Genomic DNA, 21,103 nt, shown 5'->3' on the forward strand with positions numbered 1-21,103 from the left:
GTATATATACTGTTAGCAGCCCTATTTCCCCTTTGAAGACCAAACATTAACATTCCTCAGCTCCATCTCTCTCATTGTAAAAACTGGGTAAACTGGATCCTTTAAAGTCCACTGCTTCTAAAGAATTTAATGTTCCAGTTAAACTGGTGTCTAGTTCCCTGGAAGATTCAATAGCATCATTCTTGTGCCACTTTATTATTGTGTGTTGAGTATATCTTGTAATCGCCAAGTTATTTATTCAGTTATTTAGGTGCACAGTCACCTGCTGGTTCCAAATTAATCTCAAGAATTTAATTGGTAAGTTAGAAAATAGTATCATTCAAAGCAGACCAGCATAACAAGATGCTTTACGTTAATAAGATGCTAGAAAGATGTAGGGAAATAAAAAAAATGTAAAAAAAATCAAATAGCTTACTACGGTACAACAAATGAAAAAGTTTTTTATATTTTTATGCTTTACTGTATTAACAATTGAGGGTGTACTTTATAATGTTCTCTTCATTATTTAATAAAATATGCATAAAATTACTTAGATTTTATAAAAGTAGATTTTGTTCATTGCAATACAAACTAATACTACTACAAAATTTTTTTTTGAATTTTTATGCATTACAGTAGGCTATTAAGAATTTGAGGGTGTACTGTATATAATCCACTCTTATTATTTTACGTAATAATATATATATATATATATATATATATATATATATATATATATATATATATATATATATATATACTTTCTGGTGTCCTAGCCAGTAATAGATAAATGCTGTCAGTCTTGTTTTTGTCATAATCTTATAATGGGTTGCCCTGCTTTACGAGACACACACTCCCCGACTCTAGACGTTGTCTGTCAAGTCCAGTTAAAACAGTAGCTGGTATTTCAAAGAACTGTAGTCACGCAAGTGGCTTTACAGTTCGCCCCCATAATTATAGTTCAACAGACAGGAATTCAAACTCATTAGGAGGCAGACACCAGATGTGAGGGGTGTTTGAGCCTATAGGCTATAGCCTTTAGGCTAAAACACCCCTCACGTTGGTAAAACCTAAAACACCTCTGTGTTTGAAGCAACAGTATAGCCGCTACTGTTGCTTCACACGTTGTGTTTTAGGTTTTGCCAATAGTTTTAGTAGCTACTTTTATTTAAGGTTTACAATACAAATGTGTACCACCCAAATGCATAGTATACTCAAACTGAGCTAGCTAGATCAAAATGAAGCAACCAACAGATAACAGACCAAAATTATTTTTGCATAAAAAATGTAAATATTATTGTTTATATGTACACTGTCAAAAATAAAGGTACAAAGCTGTCACTGGGGCAGTACCCTTTAAAAAAGGTCCTAATATGTACCATTTAGGTACAAGTATGTATCTTTGAACTGCCAATATGTACCTTTGATGTACTAATATGCAAATATTTGGGTACAAAGGTGTACCTTTTTGAAAGGGTACACTGTAAAAATACTTTGCTGCCTTAAAATTTTTTGTTAAATCAATTCAGATTTACAAGTCATGTCAACAACGACGAGTTGTCACAACTTATAAAATATAGTTGAGAAAAGTCAACTTAATTTTATAAGTTATAACAACTCACCTGTAGTTATAACAACTCATCTCTAGTCAAGAGATGTATAATAATAAGTTGAAATGACTTGTAAATCCAAGTTGATTCAACAAAAAATTTTAAAGCAGCAAAGTATTTTGTACAGTGTACTGTCCCAGTGACAGCTTTTGTACCTTTATTTCTGAGAGTGTAGCAAAATGAAATAGCTTGTGTTAATACGCTCTCATGATGGGTTTAGGATATTAAAGATGGGGTGCATGATTTTTGAAAAACACTTTGGAAAAGGAAGTCGGGCCAAGGACCAACACACACTTGTAGCAAATCAGCAGTAAGGGGCATATGTACTAACTGACATTGTTACCTGGGTTGCATGTGTGTGGTGGGTCTATGAAAAAAAGGTCCAGATTCTATTGGGGTAGGGACGTGTTTGTTTAGGTGATTTCAAATATCAACTTTGGTTTTCAGAGATTATGCACTCCGCCTTTAAGAGATAATTTAATAATTTTCACAATATGTAAATGAAACCTTGGGGCATTCGTCTGTCTGTCACATCATGTTATTGATAGAGACGTGAGGTTTCCTCAATTCCTCCGCGATAAGTTTTATTTCAGACATCTCACGCATTACATTTTTTTAGCCCACAGACAAGTGAGCACAGACACGCGGATGCGTGGGTTAGGCTATGTACTTAATTTGAACAACATTTAACTTTGCTTATGCTTAATGTACAACGACCAGGGAATACCAAATTTCTGTCTAACCATACCTGTAATACACCCTTGCTTCTGTCTAAAGAACTAGATTTTTTTCTCCCCTATTTAAGTCAAGTTTTTTTGTTGTTGTTGTTTTTTTTTTGCAGATATCTGCGGGCATCTGTAGGCCTTGTGGGTGGAAGTTTGATTTTATTGTAAGAGAAGATACTGTAAAGTTACATTTGTTGCACGTACGAAGCACTGTGTGATATTCTTAGGTCATTTAACCAGAAGTATGTTTTGATTATAGTGTTCAAAGGAAACAGACATATGATACCGTCATGGCGCCAGTTTATCAGCAGATGTTAAAGCAGAACTCTACACAAAAGTAACATAATAGATTTATTTAAACACACAAGAGTTATATAATTATAAGAGTTACATATTATATATTTAGTTAATTGTTAATTTAGTTAAAACCATGTGTTTATTTCACAGGAAAAACTTGCAGTCTATTTATCAATGAGACAAACACCTGCTGTCAGATTTAGTTTGTGTGGACATTAAGCCTCAGGAGAAAAGCCACAGACTGCATGCAGTATATCATACTGGATTGATAGATTGTTTGTAGTTGTGTCTGGTGCATTAAGAAATGTTATGTATGTTTTGGATTCTTCTCATTGTTGTGCCTACACTGTAAAAAAAGTGAAATTTGGATCTACTTAAAAAATTACTTCAATTCGTAACACCTACAGTTTTTTGTTTTTGTTCTACGTAATTTTTGAATGTTAATCCACACTTTCAATTTGTACAGTAACCTAAAGTATATGTGATTTTTGTCTTTCTGTGTCTGAAAGATTCAACTCTTATCTCAGTTACTAAGAAAAGATAAAATCAAGATTTTTTTAGAATAGTTAATGGAGTATCAACAACAGCGTTTAGTTTTAGTAATTATAGTTTAGCAGTCTTATCAACGAACAGGTACTGAAGTCCACCCAACTTAAAAGATCCTGTAAAAGTCACAAATTGGCCAAAATAATAATATTTACATAATTAATAACAAAATATTTCTTTGTTGGCTGAACACATACTGTAGCCCAATTATTATGTTATGCGCTCTTGGTCAAGTTACTTCTGAAGCAGTTTGTGTTGTATGCATGTTTGTGCATTTTCATTAATCATTCTGTTGCATCATTTAGATTCCACCACTGAACAAATAAACATTAATCACGGTAACACCCAACAAACATCATCCATTAAAAATACCTCTAAATACAACAGATAACTTATAAAGATAACAACAACAGTATCAATAAAACTCCCCAACACTAAAACTTTCTTTCACATCTTTTTTAATAACCTCGAAATTGAACATGATGCAATGCATGCTTGTTTAATTTTGAATAGTTTGTTCAGATTACTCAGTTTGCCAAGTAAAGGAAAGATGAGTATGAAAGTCATAAACAAAATAATCTTGTTATTAACATGCAGAGGGCAAATTTTATTTAGTATCCACAAAAAACAAATAAACAACTCCTACTAGTCCCTTCACTGATGAAGTAACTTCATTATAAGATTTTTTTTCAGTGCATGGGTTCCAACTACCAAGTTTAAAATCATATCCAGAACAACCACTGTGGGGCAGCACCATCACTGATCGTAGCTGATTCACAAGGTACATGCCCAGTTTACCTGATGTTTAACATGCAAATCAACATTCTTCATAGCCTACGAATAATATTTGTGTTATATTTTAAGAATGACAATCATGTTTTCAAGAATAACATTGCTTAAAGCCATCTACTCATTTAACCGGATTATCACAGACCTGTTTACGTTACAGCTGGTTTTAAGTATGCGTTTGGTCGATCGAATCACCAGTGGATGAGCATGTCCGTTCACACCTGATGTTTTACTCTGTCTCTTTGTGGGAAATTATAGGTTTAAGTTGAAATGCACTTATATTATGCTGTAGAGTTTGTTTTTTGTGATGTTACACCGTTGTGTATGTGTCTCACGAAATTTCGTTATATAGTCACGTATTTTTTTTATTCTTTTTTTCGTGCTATTATCACGAAATTTCGTGTTTTTCGTGATCGTATAACGAATTCCTGTTTTCGTGTGATCACGTATTGGTTACTCAACTGTTTTGTCCTATTTTCTTACCATTGTCGCTTCGGTTTAGGGTTAGATTTACATAAAATGACATCCCTAACCAAACCCAACTCTAACCCTAACGCCAGGCGACATATAAAAAAATAAATCAGAAAAAATAGTATAAACCAATGTATAAAGTGACATTCTAATGCAAGCACCAAATCTAACCCTAAACCGAAGCGACAATGGTTTAAAAATAGGAAAAAGCAGTTGAGTAACCAATACGTGATAATCACACGAAAACAGGAATTCGTTATACGATCACGAAAAAACACGAAATTTCGTGGTAATAGCACGAAAAAAGAATCAAAAAAAAAAATACGTGACTATATCACGAAACTTTGTGAGACTGGGTAGCAGCGTAAGGGTTTTCTCAGATGTTTCAGAGCAATTGATGAAATAAACACACTCGCAAAATGAAACAAAACTTCATTTTTGGGAGTGTGTTTACAAAAACTAAAGAGGTGTAGCGCAGCCGCTTTTGTTTTATCAGTGATGATCTAAAGAATGTGCCGAACACTGGATTTGCACTAGAAGTCAGCACTGATGGATAAACATTCATTTACACCTGCAGTCTGCGTTGTCTACTTGTAATTCTAAATACAAAGCGTATCTTAATTCCAGTTGTAAACAGGGCCTAATTATATTTCCAAATGCACTCTTTAAGTACTTAAAAGGTTCTTCAAAGTGATGCCAAAGGAACCTTATACTTATTATCTAGAATATATGTCTACACCAAACTTGTTAGACTTACTGTTGTACGGTATTATATACAGTATTGAATGTTGCCAGCAGTATGCTGGATGTGTGGCCTAAAGAAGCGCTACATACTGCACAAGAAACCAGAAGGCAAAAAAATTTTTGCATTAAAGAAAAAACGATTCAAATGAGTTGCTTTGCAAGGTTGTTAAAAAAATTGTTAGATCATCAAATATAACAGGTATGATTACGTCAGCTGAAATTTATTATGTTGTTTTCCAAAGGTAGGTGATGCATTTTGTATTAAAGGGAATCAGTTTGTTTTATGATTAGATTTTTTTGTGCTCTTGGCCAATACCTTTGATATGATGTGCAAACATATGAATCCAGCTTCTGATTTTCTGAGACGCCATTAAATGGCAACCATTGAGCCCAAAGCCAACAATAGCAAGAAATATATCAACTATTAAACCTAATAAATTATTGATTTGAATTTTATACATAGCAGCATGTGCGTCATAAATATCACTCCACACACAATGTGCAGGACAACCTTGAATCACAATTTGTTTGTAAAGATTTATGGTAAATGGTTTATGGTCTTTGTAAAATGTATCTTTGCTGCTTTATGTGGCATTTATATAGAGTAAAATTTAACAATGTTTGGTTTTGAAATTGCCAGTGTATGGATTTTTATTTGTAAGTAGGATAAAAAGGTTTTCCTTTGTTTTGTGTCCAATTTAGTTGCTTTTTAAATGCTTTAATTAATGACTGTCACTTTAATTGCTGTTTACATTGGTGAAGAAAAACACTGCAAGTATTTGTGTCTGTGGCTTTGTATCCTGTTCTTTTATTATACATATTTATGGAGATCCTTACTTTCAGTAAATTTGCCCAGCCAAGAACACCTACACCTGGCTCGCATTCAGCTTTACTCCTGTTAAAATGTTGTATTTTACTAAGTTGAATAAAGATTACCAGGCTGTATACATGTGACGAACTTCGCATCGAGCGCCCTCATGGTTCACATGATGCAACAAACACACATTTTGAAAACACAAGCAACACACATGACACTCCGGACACATATTTTAAAAGTAAGCTGACCCGACCTAACCCGTGGGGTACTATGCAATGGAAAAGCACCATAAATGTTTCTGTAATCTGTTAGTGAAATAGATACAAAGGTTTTTTGGTCTGTTGGTGTTTTGTGTTGTATATCTTAGTACTGTTAGCATGTGTAATTTTTCTCACTGACTTAAAATGATCAGGATTTATGGAGAGATATTCCATAGACAGTTTAAACATGCTTAACTCCCGGTAGACTTTCGCAAATAATCAATAATGTAAGGAACCACCCATTGGCCCAACGACAGAATCCAATAGTGTGGGTGAAGGGATCTCGTGTTCTTTCGTGTCTTGGTGCTTCTAAAAGAATAATTCCATATCAGGATTAATTTATTTCTTTGACCTCGATGTTTAAATTATAATCTGACTCCAATTTAATATACTAAGAATTTGGTGCATTATATCAATTATCTGTTGATCATAATTTAGATGTTTGGTTATTTATAAATTCTCATAATCGTAATAATTCGTTCACTAGGGACCCCATATCGCACAGAGTATACTTCGGCCGTTGCGTATATCTCACGGACACTTTGACGTCTGGCCATTCCATGTTTGCTCCGATCACAAAAATAGTTACTTTAGTCACGATCATGCAACTTGCTAAGTCAGGTGATAGACATAAATCTGAGAGTCCTGGTGAATGTGCCCAATGCTCCATTCAACATCAAAACACTATATCCTGATTAAATCCTGACAGAATAATTTTGCGGTCACCAGACTCAATACAATTTCTGAAGAATTCAAATAAATTCAATAATAACAATTTATTTTGCCAGGCAGGTTACACTTAAATTTGGTTATTCAAATTCATCAATCAAGAATATCAACATGTACATCCAAAATAAAATATAACTAAAAAGACCAACATAGAAAATAAAAGTTAGAGACACACCGTGGTGTGGGAAGTTCTGAATACAAATGCTTCCGTGATTTTTTAATACACAAAGAGTGTTGGAGCTTCTGGTTACAGAATGCCTCTCCAAATATTTTGCCAGTGTACATTAAATACTGACCAGAACAAAGACATCGTAAACTACAAAGAAATCCAGTTTGACCTGTTCACGGACATCTGGTCAAAATCCAGTTTGACCTGCTCCAAGTGACCTTAAAAGACACCTGGTCAAACTAGCCAGAAGTATCCTGGCAAAACCCCACCTATACAAGGAATGCATCTTCTATCCTAAATTCTAAAACCTTGTAAAACATCTTATCTGGGATATTCCCATTGTGATACTGATAGTGCATCGGATTAAACCTAATTTTCACTGTGACTATATTTCCTCAAATCAGTGAAATGCTATACCTTTCTCAGAATGGCTGTAAATTTGAGTCAGATTTCTTTGTTCGTAATATGAATAGCATAATGATCTAACACTTAAGCTACAGAAAAGGAAAGCAGTATTCATTTACTTTCTTTTAGCCTGTTATGAAAGGTTTTACAGTAGAGTTTTCATGGAATTCTTCACATGCTTTTCCAAATAGCAGCCATGAAGAAAAAGACATAAAGATTTGAATTTGATGCTATTGTTTGATGGGTTTTTTTGCTTTTATGTATTCCTAATGTTTCATAAATGAAGCCCACGCTGTTTAACATTTCCCATCCTAACTGCATTTATCCACAACATGGTCCTTTAATTCTTCATTTACATCCCACTTGTGCCAATTCTCATTTCCCCCCCAACCCTAATTTTAACACTAATGAGCATTAATTTTCATTAGGCACCTGTCTGAATTTGACATGAGACAATCTCTTGTTTTCAGTAACTCAGTCAGTCGCTCATTCTTTAGTGCTGTAATTTAGTTTTGTGATTGGATTATCCTTGCAGTTGAAGCGCTATCTGTTAACACTGCTGACAGAACAATCACCTGCTCTATTCATCAATACATGTTGGGTCAGTGTTTTATTTTTTCCGTCTGTTTGTTGTATCACTGCTGCTTTTTTGATGCTTCTGGGTCTTGTTTATTTCCCAATAAGCAGAACTTATAGCGTGAGACTGTCTGTGAGAGTAAACTACTGTAGGTCTGCTTTTGTCTCTGACTTTTGAAATCAGAGCTGTCCAGACAGAATAGAAGCACATTAGGATCCGTCTGATCTTCAGAAACGTGTGCATGTCCACTTCAAAGGAGACCGCCAGAGGAAGAGCACATCGCTTTATTAGCATAGCAAAGAGAGAATACAACCTAATGAATTCAACACTATCACCGTATAAATCTATATTCCTGTTGTTTTGCATATTATACATATTCATCATAATAACAATATGACAACATTAAATTAACTATACTGTATAAAATTACAGTAAGAGTTTATGTTGTATGATATAATACGGTGGGAATCCAGGAGCAAAAATAATTAGCAAAAATGTTTCATATGAGACATCATCTTATGTAGAACTGCTAGAGATTTTAGCTACAGGTTTTGATGAGAATACAGAAAGCACAAAAAACTGAGTTGAATATTTTGAGCATTTCATGAGTGTCATACAGTAGCTACTCATGTACGAAAGAGAGAACCTGCCCAACTCACTGAGAGAGAGAAAAAAACCACAGACTTGTAAGAGTTGATTGCCTCTTAATGAGATTTATTTAGAGGATTTACAAGAGCCTGTAAGGGCTCTCGTTTGTAGAGAGATGGAGGAAGAGAAGGATTGTGAGTCAAGTAGTGATAAGAGTTTTTCTGATTGAGTGAAACGTCTATTTAAAGCTGCAATACGGAACTTTTGCTTCTCTATCGCCATCTCTGTTTGAAACATAAAATTGAAGAGTAATTTTCTTTACGTGCACTGTGCTTCACCCCACTATTTTGCGCGGATAACTCTGATATGATCACCACATCAGAGCGGATCTGCTATTAAAGGGACATTCAACTTTTTTTGAAAATATGCTCGTTTTCCAGCTCCTCTAGAGTTAAAAATTCGATTTTTACTGTTTCGGAATCGATTCAGCTGATCTCCTGGTCTAGAGATATTTTTTCTATTTAAAACTTGACTCTTCTGTAGTTACATTGTGTACTAAAGGGCGATTTATAGTCGTGCGTAGGTCCTACGGCGTAGCAGCAACGGCGTAGGTTCCGCGTCGGTTTTCATTTATACTTGTGCGTCGCCGTCCGCGTCGACGTGCAAACACACGCGAAACCGCTGGTTGGCAGTAATCACGCGTGTTACCACAGTAATAGCAGAAGTCGTCACAGAAGAAGAAGCTAAGCAAGTTAACCCACAAAGAAGAAGAAATAGCAACTTGTTGTGTATAATTTGAGAAGACCAGCAATGATGGAAGTAAATAAACAGCGACTTATGTTGCAGTTTGAGTTAAATCACTCCTCAACTTGGCTCATCTTTGTTTTCACCGTCTCAAACGGAAATACCTATGACGCAGTTTTTTTTACCTGACGGGAGGGGTTCTGGTGGACCAATCACAGCGCTTACGGTCCACGTAGAGCCGACGCGCTGTTAGAAATTTTGTGAGGTGCGCTTCAGGCTACGCAGAGCTACGCACAGGCTACGGATAGCCTACGCCGTAGCTACGCACGACTATAAATCGCCCTTAAGTCCGACGGAAAATTAAAAGTTTCAATTTTCTAGACAGATATGGCTAGGAACTACTCTCATTTTGGTGTAATAATCATAGACTTGGCTGCTGTAAGATGGCTGCAGGAGTGCCCGAAAATAGTCCCCTGCTATTGAAAGTTACTAAGGGGACTGTTTTCTGGCACTGTGTAATATCATTGCGCCTCCTGCAGCCATGTTACGGCCAAGCGTGCCGCACAAGCCGTGAAAAGTGAAGCCAAAACGTCACGATCGCCCCCCAGTGACTGGTTCCAGTAGGTCATAAACCCCGCCTCTCCCATGTTATTCAATGGGACTTGAAACCAACTAAACAATTTAATTACACTTCAGTTATTTTTTTCCGAAGCTGTTTTTTGTCATTTACTGTAGTTTTTGTCACGCTGATTTAAATTCAAGTGTTTGTTTTTAAAATAAGTTTGTTTTTGGTTAGTTATTTAATGCTATAAAAACGGTGGTGACACATCATGATTGACAGCTGTGAAATGCACATTCTGCGAGGGCGGGGCCTTGATTTTTGCAGCTTTACTTCCTGCTCACTACTGCGCAGGACTGGTCCCAAAATCGTTACTGCGCAGACCCAAGAGACTCAAGACCCAAGAACGGGTGTCGTTCATCTTTTTTTACAGTCTATGGTTACGGCAGCCAAGTCTGTAATTATTACACCAAAATGAGAGTAGTTCCTAGCCATATCTGTCTAGAATATCAAAACTTTTAATTTTCCGGCAGCAAAGTCCTTGATTATAACACCAGAATGAGACTATAGTTCCTAGCCATACTCTCGCAACTTTTAATTTTCCATCGGTCTTAATACACGATGAAATGACAGAAGAGTCACGTTTTAAATAGGAAAAATATCAAAACTCTTTGGTTATATTTTAGCGCGATGCTAATGGTCTAATCAGATTCAATGGATTGTGCTAAGCTATGCTAAAAGTGGTACCGCCAGATCTGCTGAATGGATTCCAAAACAATAAGAATCAAATGTTTAACTCTAGGGGAGCTGGAAAATGTCCAAATTTTCAAAAAAAGTGGAATGTCTCTTTAAACATCGACAAGACTGTTAGAAGTACATGGTAAGGGGGTGGCACAAGCTATGGGATCCAATTGATGTTTGGTTAATTTGGGTGATGTGAACACTGTCATCCCAACTCAAATGCACAACCATGAACCACACCCACGAATCCGCCTATAAGTGTGGTCTAGGGTACTTTTTTTTGGACTAAGGCATTGCAATTACCAAATTGGGGAAGTAAACTGTGTTTAATGAGGCACTATTTTTTTGTTCATTTCTGCTTGCTTTCGCAAACACAGCCCGGTTTCTTTGGTACAATTACAGACATTCAATATAAGGTATTTGAGACTAAATCTTAATGCAATGTTCAATCTTTCTATTAGACACTTTTATCCTAAATAGCAGCACGTGAAAGATTCAAACCAAGCATGGAAATACTTTATTTTCTGAAAGAAAATGTGAGTGGTCCCTGCGTGAAAATCGGCTTATTGGCACCACGCTAAAGTTTTCTGAGTAGTTGTTAACATGTTGCCAGGTGGTATCGTTCTGAAAAAAATTTATTATTGTTTTACGTTATGCATGTGGTGTGAAAAGTTATTGATCCTTGACTGTCAACACATCAGTGAGAACAAATGTTGCCATATCCTGCCAAACAGCAAAGCTGATATTTTAGTTATAATCTCATTTTTCACTCCATCTACTATACAACATGCCATTTCATTTAGTTTCATGTGACTAAAAGCAACCCTAACTCATATTGTGTGTTGCCTTTTGGCAGATCTGGTGATTTAATGCCTTTCATCTGCAGCATGGATGATGCTACACAATTACACCGTTTGTCTGACTTTCTGTTGCTGCTTAGCTACTGTACTTATACTTACAGTTCAAATATATTTACCAGATGCTTTATTATGCAATATTAAATATTACTTTAAAACTGTTAATTTTGATTCCTGTTATTACTTTAAAACTGTTAATTTTGATTCCTGTTATTATATACCCTGTGTTGTGTTTCTGTGCTCTGACCCTAAAGGACACCTTGCCAGAAAACCTCCAAAAATAACATGTGACATGAAAATAATGACATGATTTGTTTAAGCTCAAATTAAACAACATGAAATTTAACATAAAACATCCTGGATGTAAATGGAAACTGGAGCTGCGCATTTGTGCTTGGGGGGCACCTACCTGCAAACAAGGGTCCTGCAATATTTTGAGATTAGCGAGATAGTGCAGCTTCATGGTTTTAAAATATGTTTTAAATGAATTAAAACAATTTTAGCCTTAGATTACATGTTCTATGTTAAGATAAGACAAACAAAATATGAATTCTCATATTTTTTTAATTCAAAATGCTCTGGTTTGGGGGGGGGGCAGTGCCCCCCCCCCTGCTCCCCAAACTCCACCTATGTATATATAAAAAATTCATTTCTCCTTTTAGTTATGAATAATGTTATTGTAGTTATTGATTGTATGCTTGATTGTATTGAGGCTCTGTCTGGGAAGGGAAATAACTAACCTACATTATTATAGCGAGCAGATAAACTTTATATTTGTTTCTACATTGCATATTGATTTTCAGAGAATATAAATAGGCTAATGCATGTTATTGTATTACTTACGTTGAATCTACCGTATATCTTGCTCCACAATTAAATAAATAGTTGTGCTTGGCAAGCTCTCCTATCTTCTCTCAGGCCAGCAGGTACACACATACAGTAATTGCATGTGATTTATAATGCAGAAACCATTTGTTGCTTCCTACGCAGAAATCGACTGGATATGAAAGTTCATGTCAAAGCAAGTCTTCCTAAATTCAAACATGATTATGGAAATTAAGATGTTCCAGCATAGGGCTCATGACTAATCAAATATTCTGTAAAACTTTAAAGTGTTTTATTAATCCAAGCACTTCTGCATGACAAACCACTGTTCGTTTCATCTGAAGAATCAGTTGAACTGACCGTGAACAACCATCCCACAGATTACCATACATCAAACCCCCACAAAACATTTCAATAAAGTATCAACACTGAATGTTGAGTGCTGACTAAACCCAGACATTATGGGTTCTCAACATGTTTGTTGAGAAAATGAGAAGCGTGTGTACTACATATAGGGACTCACAACTCTCTGGTTATATCACAGTCACATCTGATCCAGAGGTATATGGTATATTTCACTTGGACTGATGCCATAGGGCGAGAACTCCAGCAGCAGGACTATATGTACAAGCCATGACATTAATCTGCCTTTCTGGACATATAACAAGGTCAGCATTTTAGATTGTAGGCTATTTTAGATGGTATTGTTCTTTAATACAGTGCACAGGTCATATGGATCACATTTATGGTACTTTTATGTGGTTGTGTACGTTTGAAAGGACATGAAAGTGAATGAATGACGACACAATTATCATATTCCCTGAAGGTCACAAGCAAATATTTTCAATCAGACGCTGTTGTCCCATGTCAATATCAAGGTCTATTAGAAAAGAAATGCTCAGCTGTATTAGACATTACAGTACTGATTTGATAGGGTTTCCAACTGGAACGGAGAAATAATTGGATAAGCATTAAACAATATAAATTATCACACTTCATTTAGATATAGATATGAAAGATATAATTGATTTATTTTTTGGAAATGTCATTTTCAGACTTTATTGTAATACAATTGTAATGGAAAAACTATGTAATACTTTTTAGGGGAGAGTAAAACCTTATAAGCTGTTCACATAGACAGCATTGAGTGCACTGAAATAAAACAACATCCAAGATGGTGGATTGACAAATGTAATTAAATATACTCATTAGCTTGAATTCTGTCTGTAGACAAGATGGGTGATTTGAATCAAAACGACAGCATAAAAGATCTATGAATAGACGGTCAATGTAGGTTACAGCTGTCATTCATTTTTAAAAATAATATAGCAAACACGCTATATTTGTGATCCAGAAATCTTTATTTATTCTAGAATCATATAATTTAGGTTCAGTTTTATGGTTTTCACAACTATGACTTTTCGAAGCACAAACCTGCTCTGGCCTCTCTGGAGATCTGTCTGTGTCATTGAGTCATTTTGTTTTTCATTTGACAAAGCTGTGACTGCAAGACAGATCACACACAGCGGTTTATATTGATAGAGCACCTTTCACTAATCTATTCAATTCTGCTAAAGTGCATGTGGCTTTTCTTTCTCTATTCTTCAATGCAAGTGACAGGTTAAACGGCAAGACATGAACTGGCAACACAGATTTCTATTTGTAGCATATGATGTCATATTGTCATGATGCAAAACATTGAGACTTATTTCTTTGGCTCTGTTTTGAAACATATGCATTCTCCTAATGGAGCAACTTGAAATGTAAACTTTCATACTCCAGTATGCACAAATAATGCATAGATCACACACAACTACAGGTTTGAAATTTGCTTCAATATTTTGCTGAGTGGAAAGTATTTATTGTATACACTGTAAAACCTAAAAGTAAACTCAACTCAAACCATTTAAGTAAACCAGTTGCATTAATTTTAAAACACATACATTTGAGTACTGTGAACTTAAACAAATTAAGTCATAATGCACTTATATTTAAGTTCACACTACTTAAATATAAGTGCATAATTGCACATGACTCAAGTTCACAGTACTTAAGTTTATGTGTTTCAAAACTTAAATGGTCTAATGCAATCAGTTTACTTAAATGGTTTGAGTTAAGTTAACTGTTAGGTTTTACAGTGTATAACTCTGCCTTTTTGATTACTAGAAGATGCTTGCGATAAAGAATAGAATAGAATAGAATAGAATAGAATAGAATAGAATAGAATAGAATAGAATAGAATAGAATAGAATAGAATAGAATAGAGAATTTTAACATACACACATTTAAGTATAAACAAATGTAAGTATGTGTAGGGTATATTGACCGTTTCATTGGGCACACGTGCGGTGATGCGATAAGCGTCTGGTCCGAACTTTACTTCCGGTTTCTGTTTATTTAATGGTCTGACTATTGCTGAAACTGAACTCTTAAACAAATACCTCGTCGAAAATAACAAATGTTTTGGGTTCCTATGTAATCTACGTGTTTTTTTTTTTTTTGCTTGTTATATAAATAAACTACTTTAAAAGGACTTTGTTGTTATTTATTCTTCGCAGAGTTTACCGGAAGTTACGTGATGACCACGAAAGCCCCTTGTTTATGTTGTTACCGCTGAAACCATCTATAGTTCTTAGATTTTTATTACATATTTTATGTATGCTAGACTATACTGTCCTACAAAGCCAAAGCGCAGTAACTACGCATTTGGTCAAAATTGAGTTAAGGGTTGAAATGGGGGTTGTGAGATCTGTTGTGTCTTGAGACAAAGTCTCCTGGTTCAATTTTGTCCCATTTCAGATAACATGCATGCCAAAATTACAGTAACACGTTTGACTGGCTGGTGTAAAAAAACTTTAAGGGCATTTTCTCGGTTTCAGTGTTACTTTGTAGGGCAGTATAGATTATCATACATTATACCCAATCTCACCAAATGAGAACAAATAACACACAGTGCATATGATACGCCAGTCCTTCCTGTTCACTTATGTGGTGCATTTTTCGTGTCATTTTATTTATTGGTTTCTCATTTGTTTTCTATTTTTTAAACCATTTTCGCTTGAGTTTAGGGTTAAATTTGGGGTTTGCTTTAGGGTGTAATTTAATATATAGGTTTATCCATGTTTTGTCTATTTTAAAATCATGGTCGCTTGGAGTTGGGTTTGGAATCGGGGTGTGGGTTAGGATGTCACAATGGTAAACAAAAAAGAAAAAAAATGAGAAACCAATAAATAACCGACACGAAAAGATGCGCGAGTGAACGCTAAGGATTGCCGTATCATATGCACGCAAAATTGGAATTTGGCGTATCTATTGCACGATAATCACACTGTGTGCTATTTGTATGCTTTTGGTGAGAATGGGCTTTTTATACATTATTATACATTATGTGACTTATATGATTATATGACTTATGAATATTTAGTTGTTTTTAATTAGTTTGTACTTTGTTTGTTGAATTCTGGTTAATTCATTGTGTTTTACTCTCGCATTGTGAGAGTTTTTATTTAAGATTAAAGAGCACAGAAATGTTTCCTCAGTACCAAAGTCTCATTTGATTGCAACACCACTTAAAAGTTATTGATAGCTTGGACCTTTTGACCCTGTGTTAACCAAATGCATATGCAGAGGTTTGTGAAATTACATGAACATCTCACTGGTTATTTATCTGTCAGTACTGTTATTGATCGAGATGTCCAGAGGCTTTCTCTACTGTAATCAATCTTTTTATGCGTTCCTCCATTATCTCAAAATACTATCGAGATTGGACAGAAGCTCACTAACTGACATCCATAAGAATACATTCAGGTTGTCTTTTAATGCAAAGTATTTTTTGCACTAAAACAAAGTCAAAATATTAAAAATGATGGTTCCTACAAAAACAATCGGATTCATAAAGGGTGTATAGAATGTATATAACATAATCCCTTAATTCAAATGTTTATGGGGGGTTTCCCGGACAGTGATAAGTTTAAGCCAGGACTAGGCCTTAGTTTAATTAGGAAATATAACTTTAACAAATATGTCTTACTTAAAACATACCTTGTGTGAATTCCGAGGCAAAACATAGGGCACTGATGTGTTTTTAGATATGTCAGTGCAAGTTGGTTTCATTTTTTTTAGTTTAGGACTATTCAAATCGCTGTCCGTGAAACTATTAAAAATTCATGAAGGTAAAGAAAAATACATAAAAGAGAAAGTTGAAATCTTGCACATTTGCACACTTGTTATCAGTTTTTATTATTTTTATTTATTTATTTTTATTTTATAGTCCTGTTGCTGGGCAATATCTCACAGTATTTTATCTCTATTTAAAGCTTGGATTTGATGCGTGCTAATTATCTTATTGTTATTGCTGTATGCACTTCATGTAGTCTTGTGTAGGCTGTGTATAATATATTTAGTTGCTAACACTTTGGTGTGTGTGTTGTGTTCCACATTGGCCCTGGAGAAACATTATTTCATTTCAGCGTATACACAAGCTGTTTTGAGATGATAAAGCTGACTCTCTAGGAAGTCTGTGCAGTGATTTGTCTGTAAGCATGAGTGTGTTTTGGCAAGGGAGAATTTATATATTTCATTGTGGTTTTAAGTACACCTAAAATCGGTGGTAAAGCAGCGTTTATAGCTCTTCAATTGCAAAACTCTCAGTCTGGTCAGGATTGATGGGATAATAAATGCTGCTAATACACTAAGCGTTCAGATAAGAACCAAATTATATAATCAAGTGTGATAGAGAGTTTGTCTTATAATGAGTTTGTTTTATAATGTGAGTATAATAACATGAAACACACAACCAGATTACTGGAGTGACTTAAAACAATTCTTATTGCACTTAATTTTTAAGTTTAAACAACTTGAATTAATAAGTGATTTCAACTTTCTTTACTTGTGAGTTGGTATAAATAAAAAAGAATAATAAATTGAATGGGCTTAAGTAAGGCCTATTAAAACTTTATTTTTATAATTTATAGCAATGTCTAACTAGTAAAATAACTTAAATTAATGTAAGTTGTTTAAACTTAAACATTAAAGTCCAACAATACATTTTAACAATGTATGCATTGAAAAAAGATTTGTTGGTTCCACTTAAAAAAGTAAGTTACCTAGTTGCCTTAAAATCTTGAGTAAATTGAACTTAAAAAATATTAGTTAACTCAAAAAAAAGTTTGTAAAAAATGGTGTGTCAACTAATTTATATAATAAAGGCGGAGTGCACAAGTTCTGAAAAACACTTTGGAAAAGGGAGTCGGGCCAACTACCAAAACACACTTGTAGCCAATCAGCAGTAAGGTGCATGTCTTCTAACCCAGTGGTTTTCAAACTGGGGGCCGGGGCCCCCAGGGGGCCCGCGAGATGGTGCCAGGGGGGCCCCAGTTTTATGACATTTTTGAAATACATTAATTTATCATGAATTCTGTGTAATTAAACCTAACAAAAAAATAAGGCTTCTAACCAAAAGCACTACTTTTTTGTATAATTTAATGTTTTTTTTATTAAAATGTTGAGTTTTAGAACAGTTTTTGTCACAAATTTTCTTTGGGGGGCCGCAAAGGAATGCACCGTACACAAGGGGGGCCCCACGCTGAAAAGGTTTGGGAACCACTGTTCTAACCGACATCGTTGCCTGGGTTGCGTATGTGTGGGGGGGTCTATCAAAAGAAGGTCCAGATTCTATTGGGGTAGGTGATTTCAAATATCAACACTGGCTTTCAAACATTGTGCACTCCGCCTTTAACTTATTTTTAAAGTTGAACCAACTTAAACACATTAGCCCCACTTAACATCTGTAGATCATAGCAATACTGTTGATCACCATTCATTATTTAACTTGCTTGAGCACTTTTGAATAATATGTAATATAGCCTATAACAAAATGTATTTTCTTAATTATGGTTTGTAATTATAATTATTGATTGGGCTGCAGATTGGGGATTTACATATGCAAAAAACTAATTTAATCTAGCCAGAAACTTGATTTAAAAAATTAGCAAATTATTAATAATGTTTGGGCACTAAATACTTCATCCAGGCTATGCTATGAATGCTATGAATCTAAATGGGGAAATTTATAGTTGCCTTTATATGAGTTTAGGACTACAATTTATCAGGCTAAAGCCTGTTTAAAAAGTAAAAAAGAAAAATTTTACATTTGTAAGATCACAAGCACACACACACACATGCTGATGATGATAGGGGCTTTCACTGACTTTTTTTATATCCTAATGACATATCTGTCCCCTCCCTCACAAAAATCAATCCTCTCTGAAACCGTTTTGCATTTTAAGACTTGAATTAAAACAGTCTGTATACAGTATATTTCTCCCACAAACCCCATCATCACCACCCGCACAGGCGTTTATGATTAGCTCGTGACCCCTTCTTGTCATGTTAATGATGCTGGCTGTGTTCAGACTGATGGAGTTTGCTGGTGTTTATGTGGGCAGGGCTGCTTGCTCTTCTCATGACGCGCTTCTGAGAGTGGTGCTGATGCTGGAGTCGCCGTATCACCTGCAGTGAGCATCACTGGAGTCTGACAGCCGCTGCCTGTATGTCCACCAAAGGAAGAACATCAAGATATCAGAAAAGAGTCTCGATATCAGAAGAAGAAGATGAGCAGTGCTGGAAAAAGGAGAACGGCGGTGTGGACGCACATCACTTGAAATCCGTCAAGACCGTCAGGGACTCGTCGGGATATTACCGGTACAACATGTGAGTAGCCTATTATACAACTCTAAGAAAAAAACTGGGAGGATTGCTCGTACTGCTTTGCAAAAATCTATGAAATATAAAAGTAAAAAAATAATAATTAGAAAATATTTAAGCCAAATAATGATTCAATTATTGTTCTGTTTAAAAGCATAGGCTATAAAATGCCATGTATAATATTTATAGACCTTACACCACAATATTACTTTAAAGTATATTAAATGTATATTAAGTACATCTTCAATATTTATTTTGTTAAAATGATCTCAACATGTCGTAAATAGACAGCTGAACAGACGAAGGGACGATGTATTAATGTATAGTTTCGTGCTTTTGCCTTTAAAAGCTAAAATCTAATTTGACAAATTGAATCTCACGTGCTGTGAGAACAATGCACGCGCCATCTACTGGTCGCGTGTGGTTATGCAGCGTCAAGAAAGAAAAGTTTAGATATATATTACATACTATCTTAACTTAAATATTGTATCTGTTGTAATATTTAATTCTTTGCTGCTTGTGTGTGCCATTTTGGTTTTTGTTAAAATGCTCTCATTTCACAAACAGCCCTTTGTGGGAGACAAATTAACATGTAATTGACATAAAGTGCTGATGTTTGAAAAACTTCTGAAGAGTTAAGACTCATGTTATGGGCTATTAAATACAGGCTGTTTATTTTTACATTCAGATTATTGACAAAGCAATGAATCAAGATATATAGTTCAAGGTCAAGGGGTCAAAAATAGCTATTTCATTTTTTACTTGATATTTAAATGTCACAAGAAATATTAGAAAATGTAAGTGTTTGGCCATGCAAAAGTCACATGATGCTAGAGCATTGGTGTGTGCAGTGCATTGCTATGTGGTTGTTAAGATGTCCTAACTGGTTTCTTATAATCAATCTGATGGATTAGAGAAGCAACAAATGATTTATTAACAAGTTGCTTGATTAATGGTGTAATTTGTTTGAGTGTGAGGTTATACCTCTTTTTCTTTTAATTTATATCTGTTATAACAAATTGATCAAGACAAGTTGAGCACCCAAGTTTAATGCTTTAAAGTCCCTTAGCCTAAAAAATTGGAAAAACAAAATGTTAGTCTGAGCAAGCAGTGTAAATGAACATCTACATCCTCAGTTTTAATAACTTGTTTAATACTCCCTATGCTGAAATTTGCTTTTTATGATAAACATAATTATTAACTCAGAACAGAAAATGGTCTTGTGTGACTGATGTACCTCTTTACAACGATTTAGTTTTGCCATTCTGTGTGTAACCTTCAGAGCTTGCAGAATGACAGATAGTCTTGCCATTGTTTTGGTAATATGTATAAAGCATTGCTATGCATCATCACACATGTGTGCTTAAACACACATGTGCATAACAGCAGGCGGTAGATTCACTTTTACATCTGATTAAGAACAAGCTGCATAATTTATTTCAATCAATCCACTTTTCACAAAAAGAGGAACAGCTTCAGGGTCTGCAGATCTTAATCAGCACTTTAAATATGATTTGACTCAAGAAATTTCTGGTCCCTTTGGTCAGATTTATTTATCAGAATATTTGTATCATAAATATTAGGTACAGCATATAGCTATACACACATGTAACATATCACATTCATTTGACCTAATATATGAAAAGCTCAGTTGTGCATTAGTCAGGAGGTTGGGTTTTCATGATGTTCTGCTGTGTTGTTTCACATTAGTAATAGGTTATTATTACCTAGACCAATGAATAGGTTGATATTTGTGGAAGGAACACGTTGAATTATAATGGAAAAAATGTTTTCATTAGTTTGTCCAACAATGTTTTAGCTGAATGCCTCTTCTTCTTTCTGGCCTTCGGTGATGTGGGTGACTGAGTGCTCAGCAGGTCTTCAGATGCTTGACTCTGTGAAATGAATTTCCCCACTCAAGTAAATCTAGCAGGGCAGTTCATCTCACTTCAGACTATAAATTAAA

The 21,103-nt window shown here is 34.9% G+C and overlaps 1 protein-coding gene across 1 annotated transcript in view; it reads left to right on the plus strand.

Annotated features, from left to right (window-relative positions):
- Positions 1 to 18,824: 18,824 nt before the first annotated feature.
- Positions 18,825 to 21,103, plus strand: part of trpc3 (transient receptor potential cation channel, subfamily C, member 3) — a 31,762-nt gene continuing 29,483 nt past the window's right edge. Inside the window, exon 1 of the mRNA XM_065274266.2 lies at positions 18,825 to 19,143. Within this exon, the coding sequence (XP_065130338.2) occupies positions 18,983 to 19,143 (161 nt within the window). The 5' untranslated portion in view covers positions 18,825 to 18,982. The remainder of the gene's footprint in view (positions 19,144 to 21,103) is intronic.

This window comes from Paramisgurnus dabryanus, chromosome 16, assembly GCF_030506205.2.
Source record: "Paramisgurnus dabryanus chromosome 16, PD_genome_1.1, whole genome shotgun sequence".
NCBI classification, from domain to species: Eukaryota; Metazoa; Chordata; class Actinopteri; order Cypriniformes; family Cobitidae; genus Paramisgurnus; species Paramisgurnus dabryanus.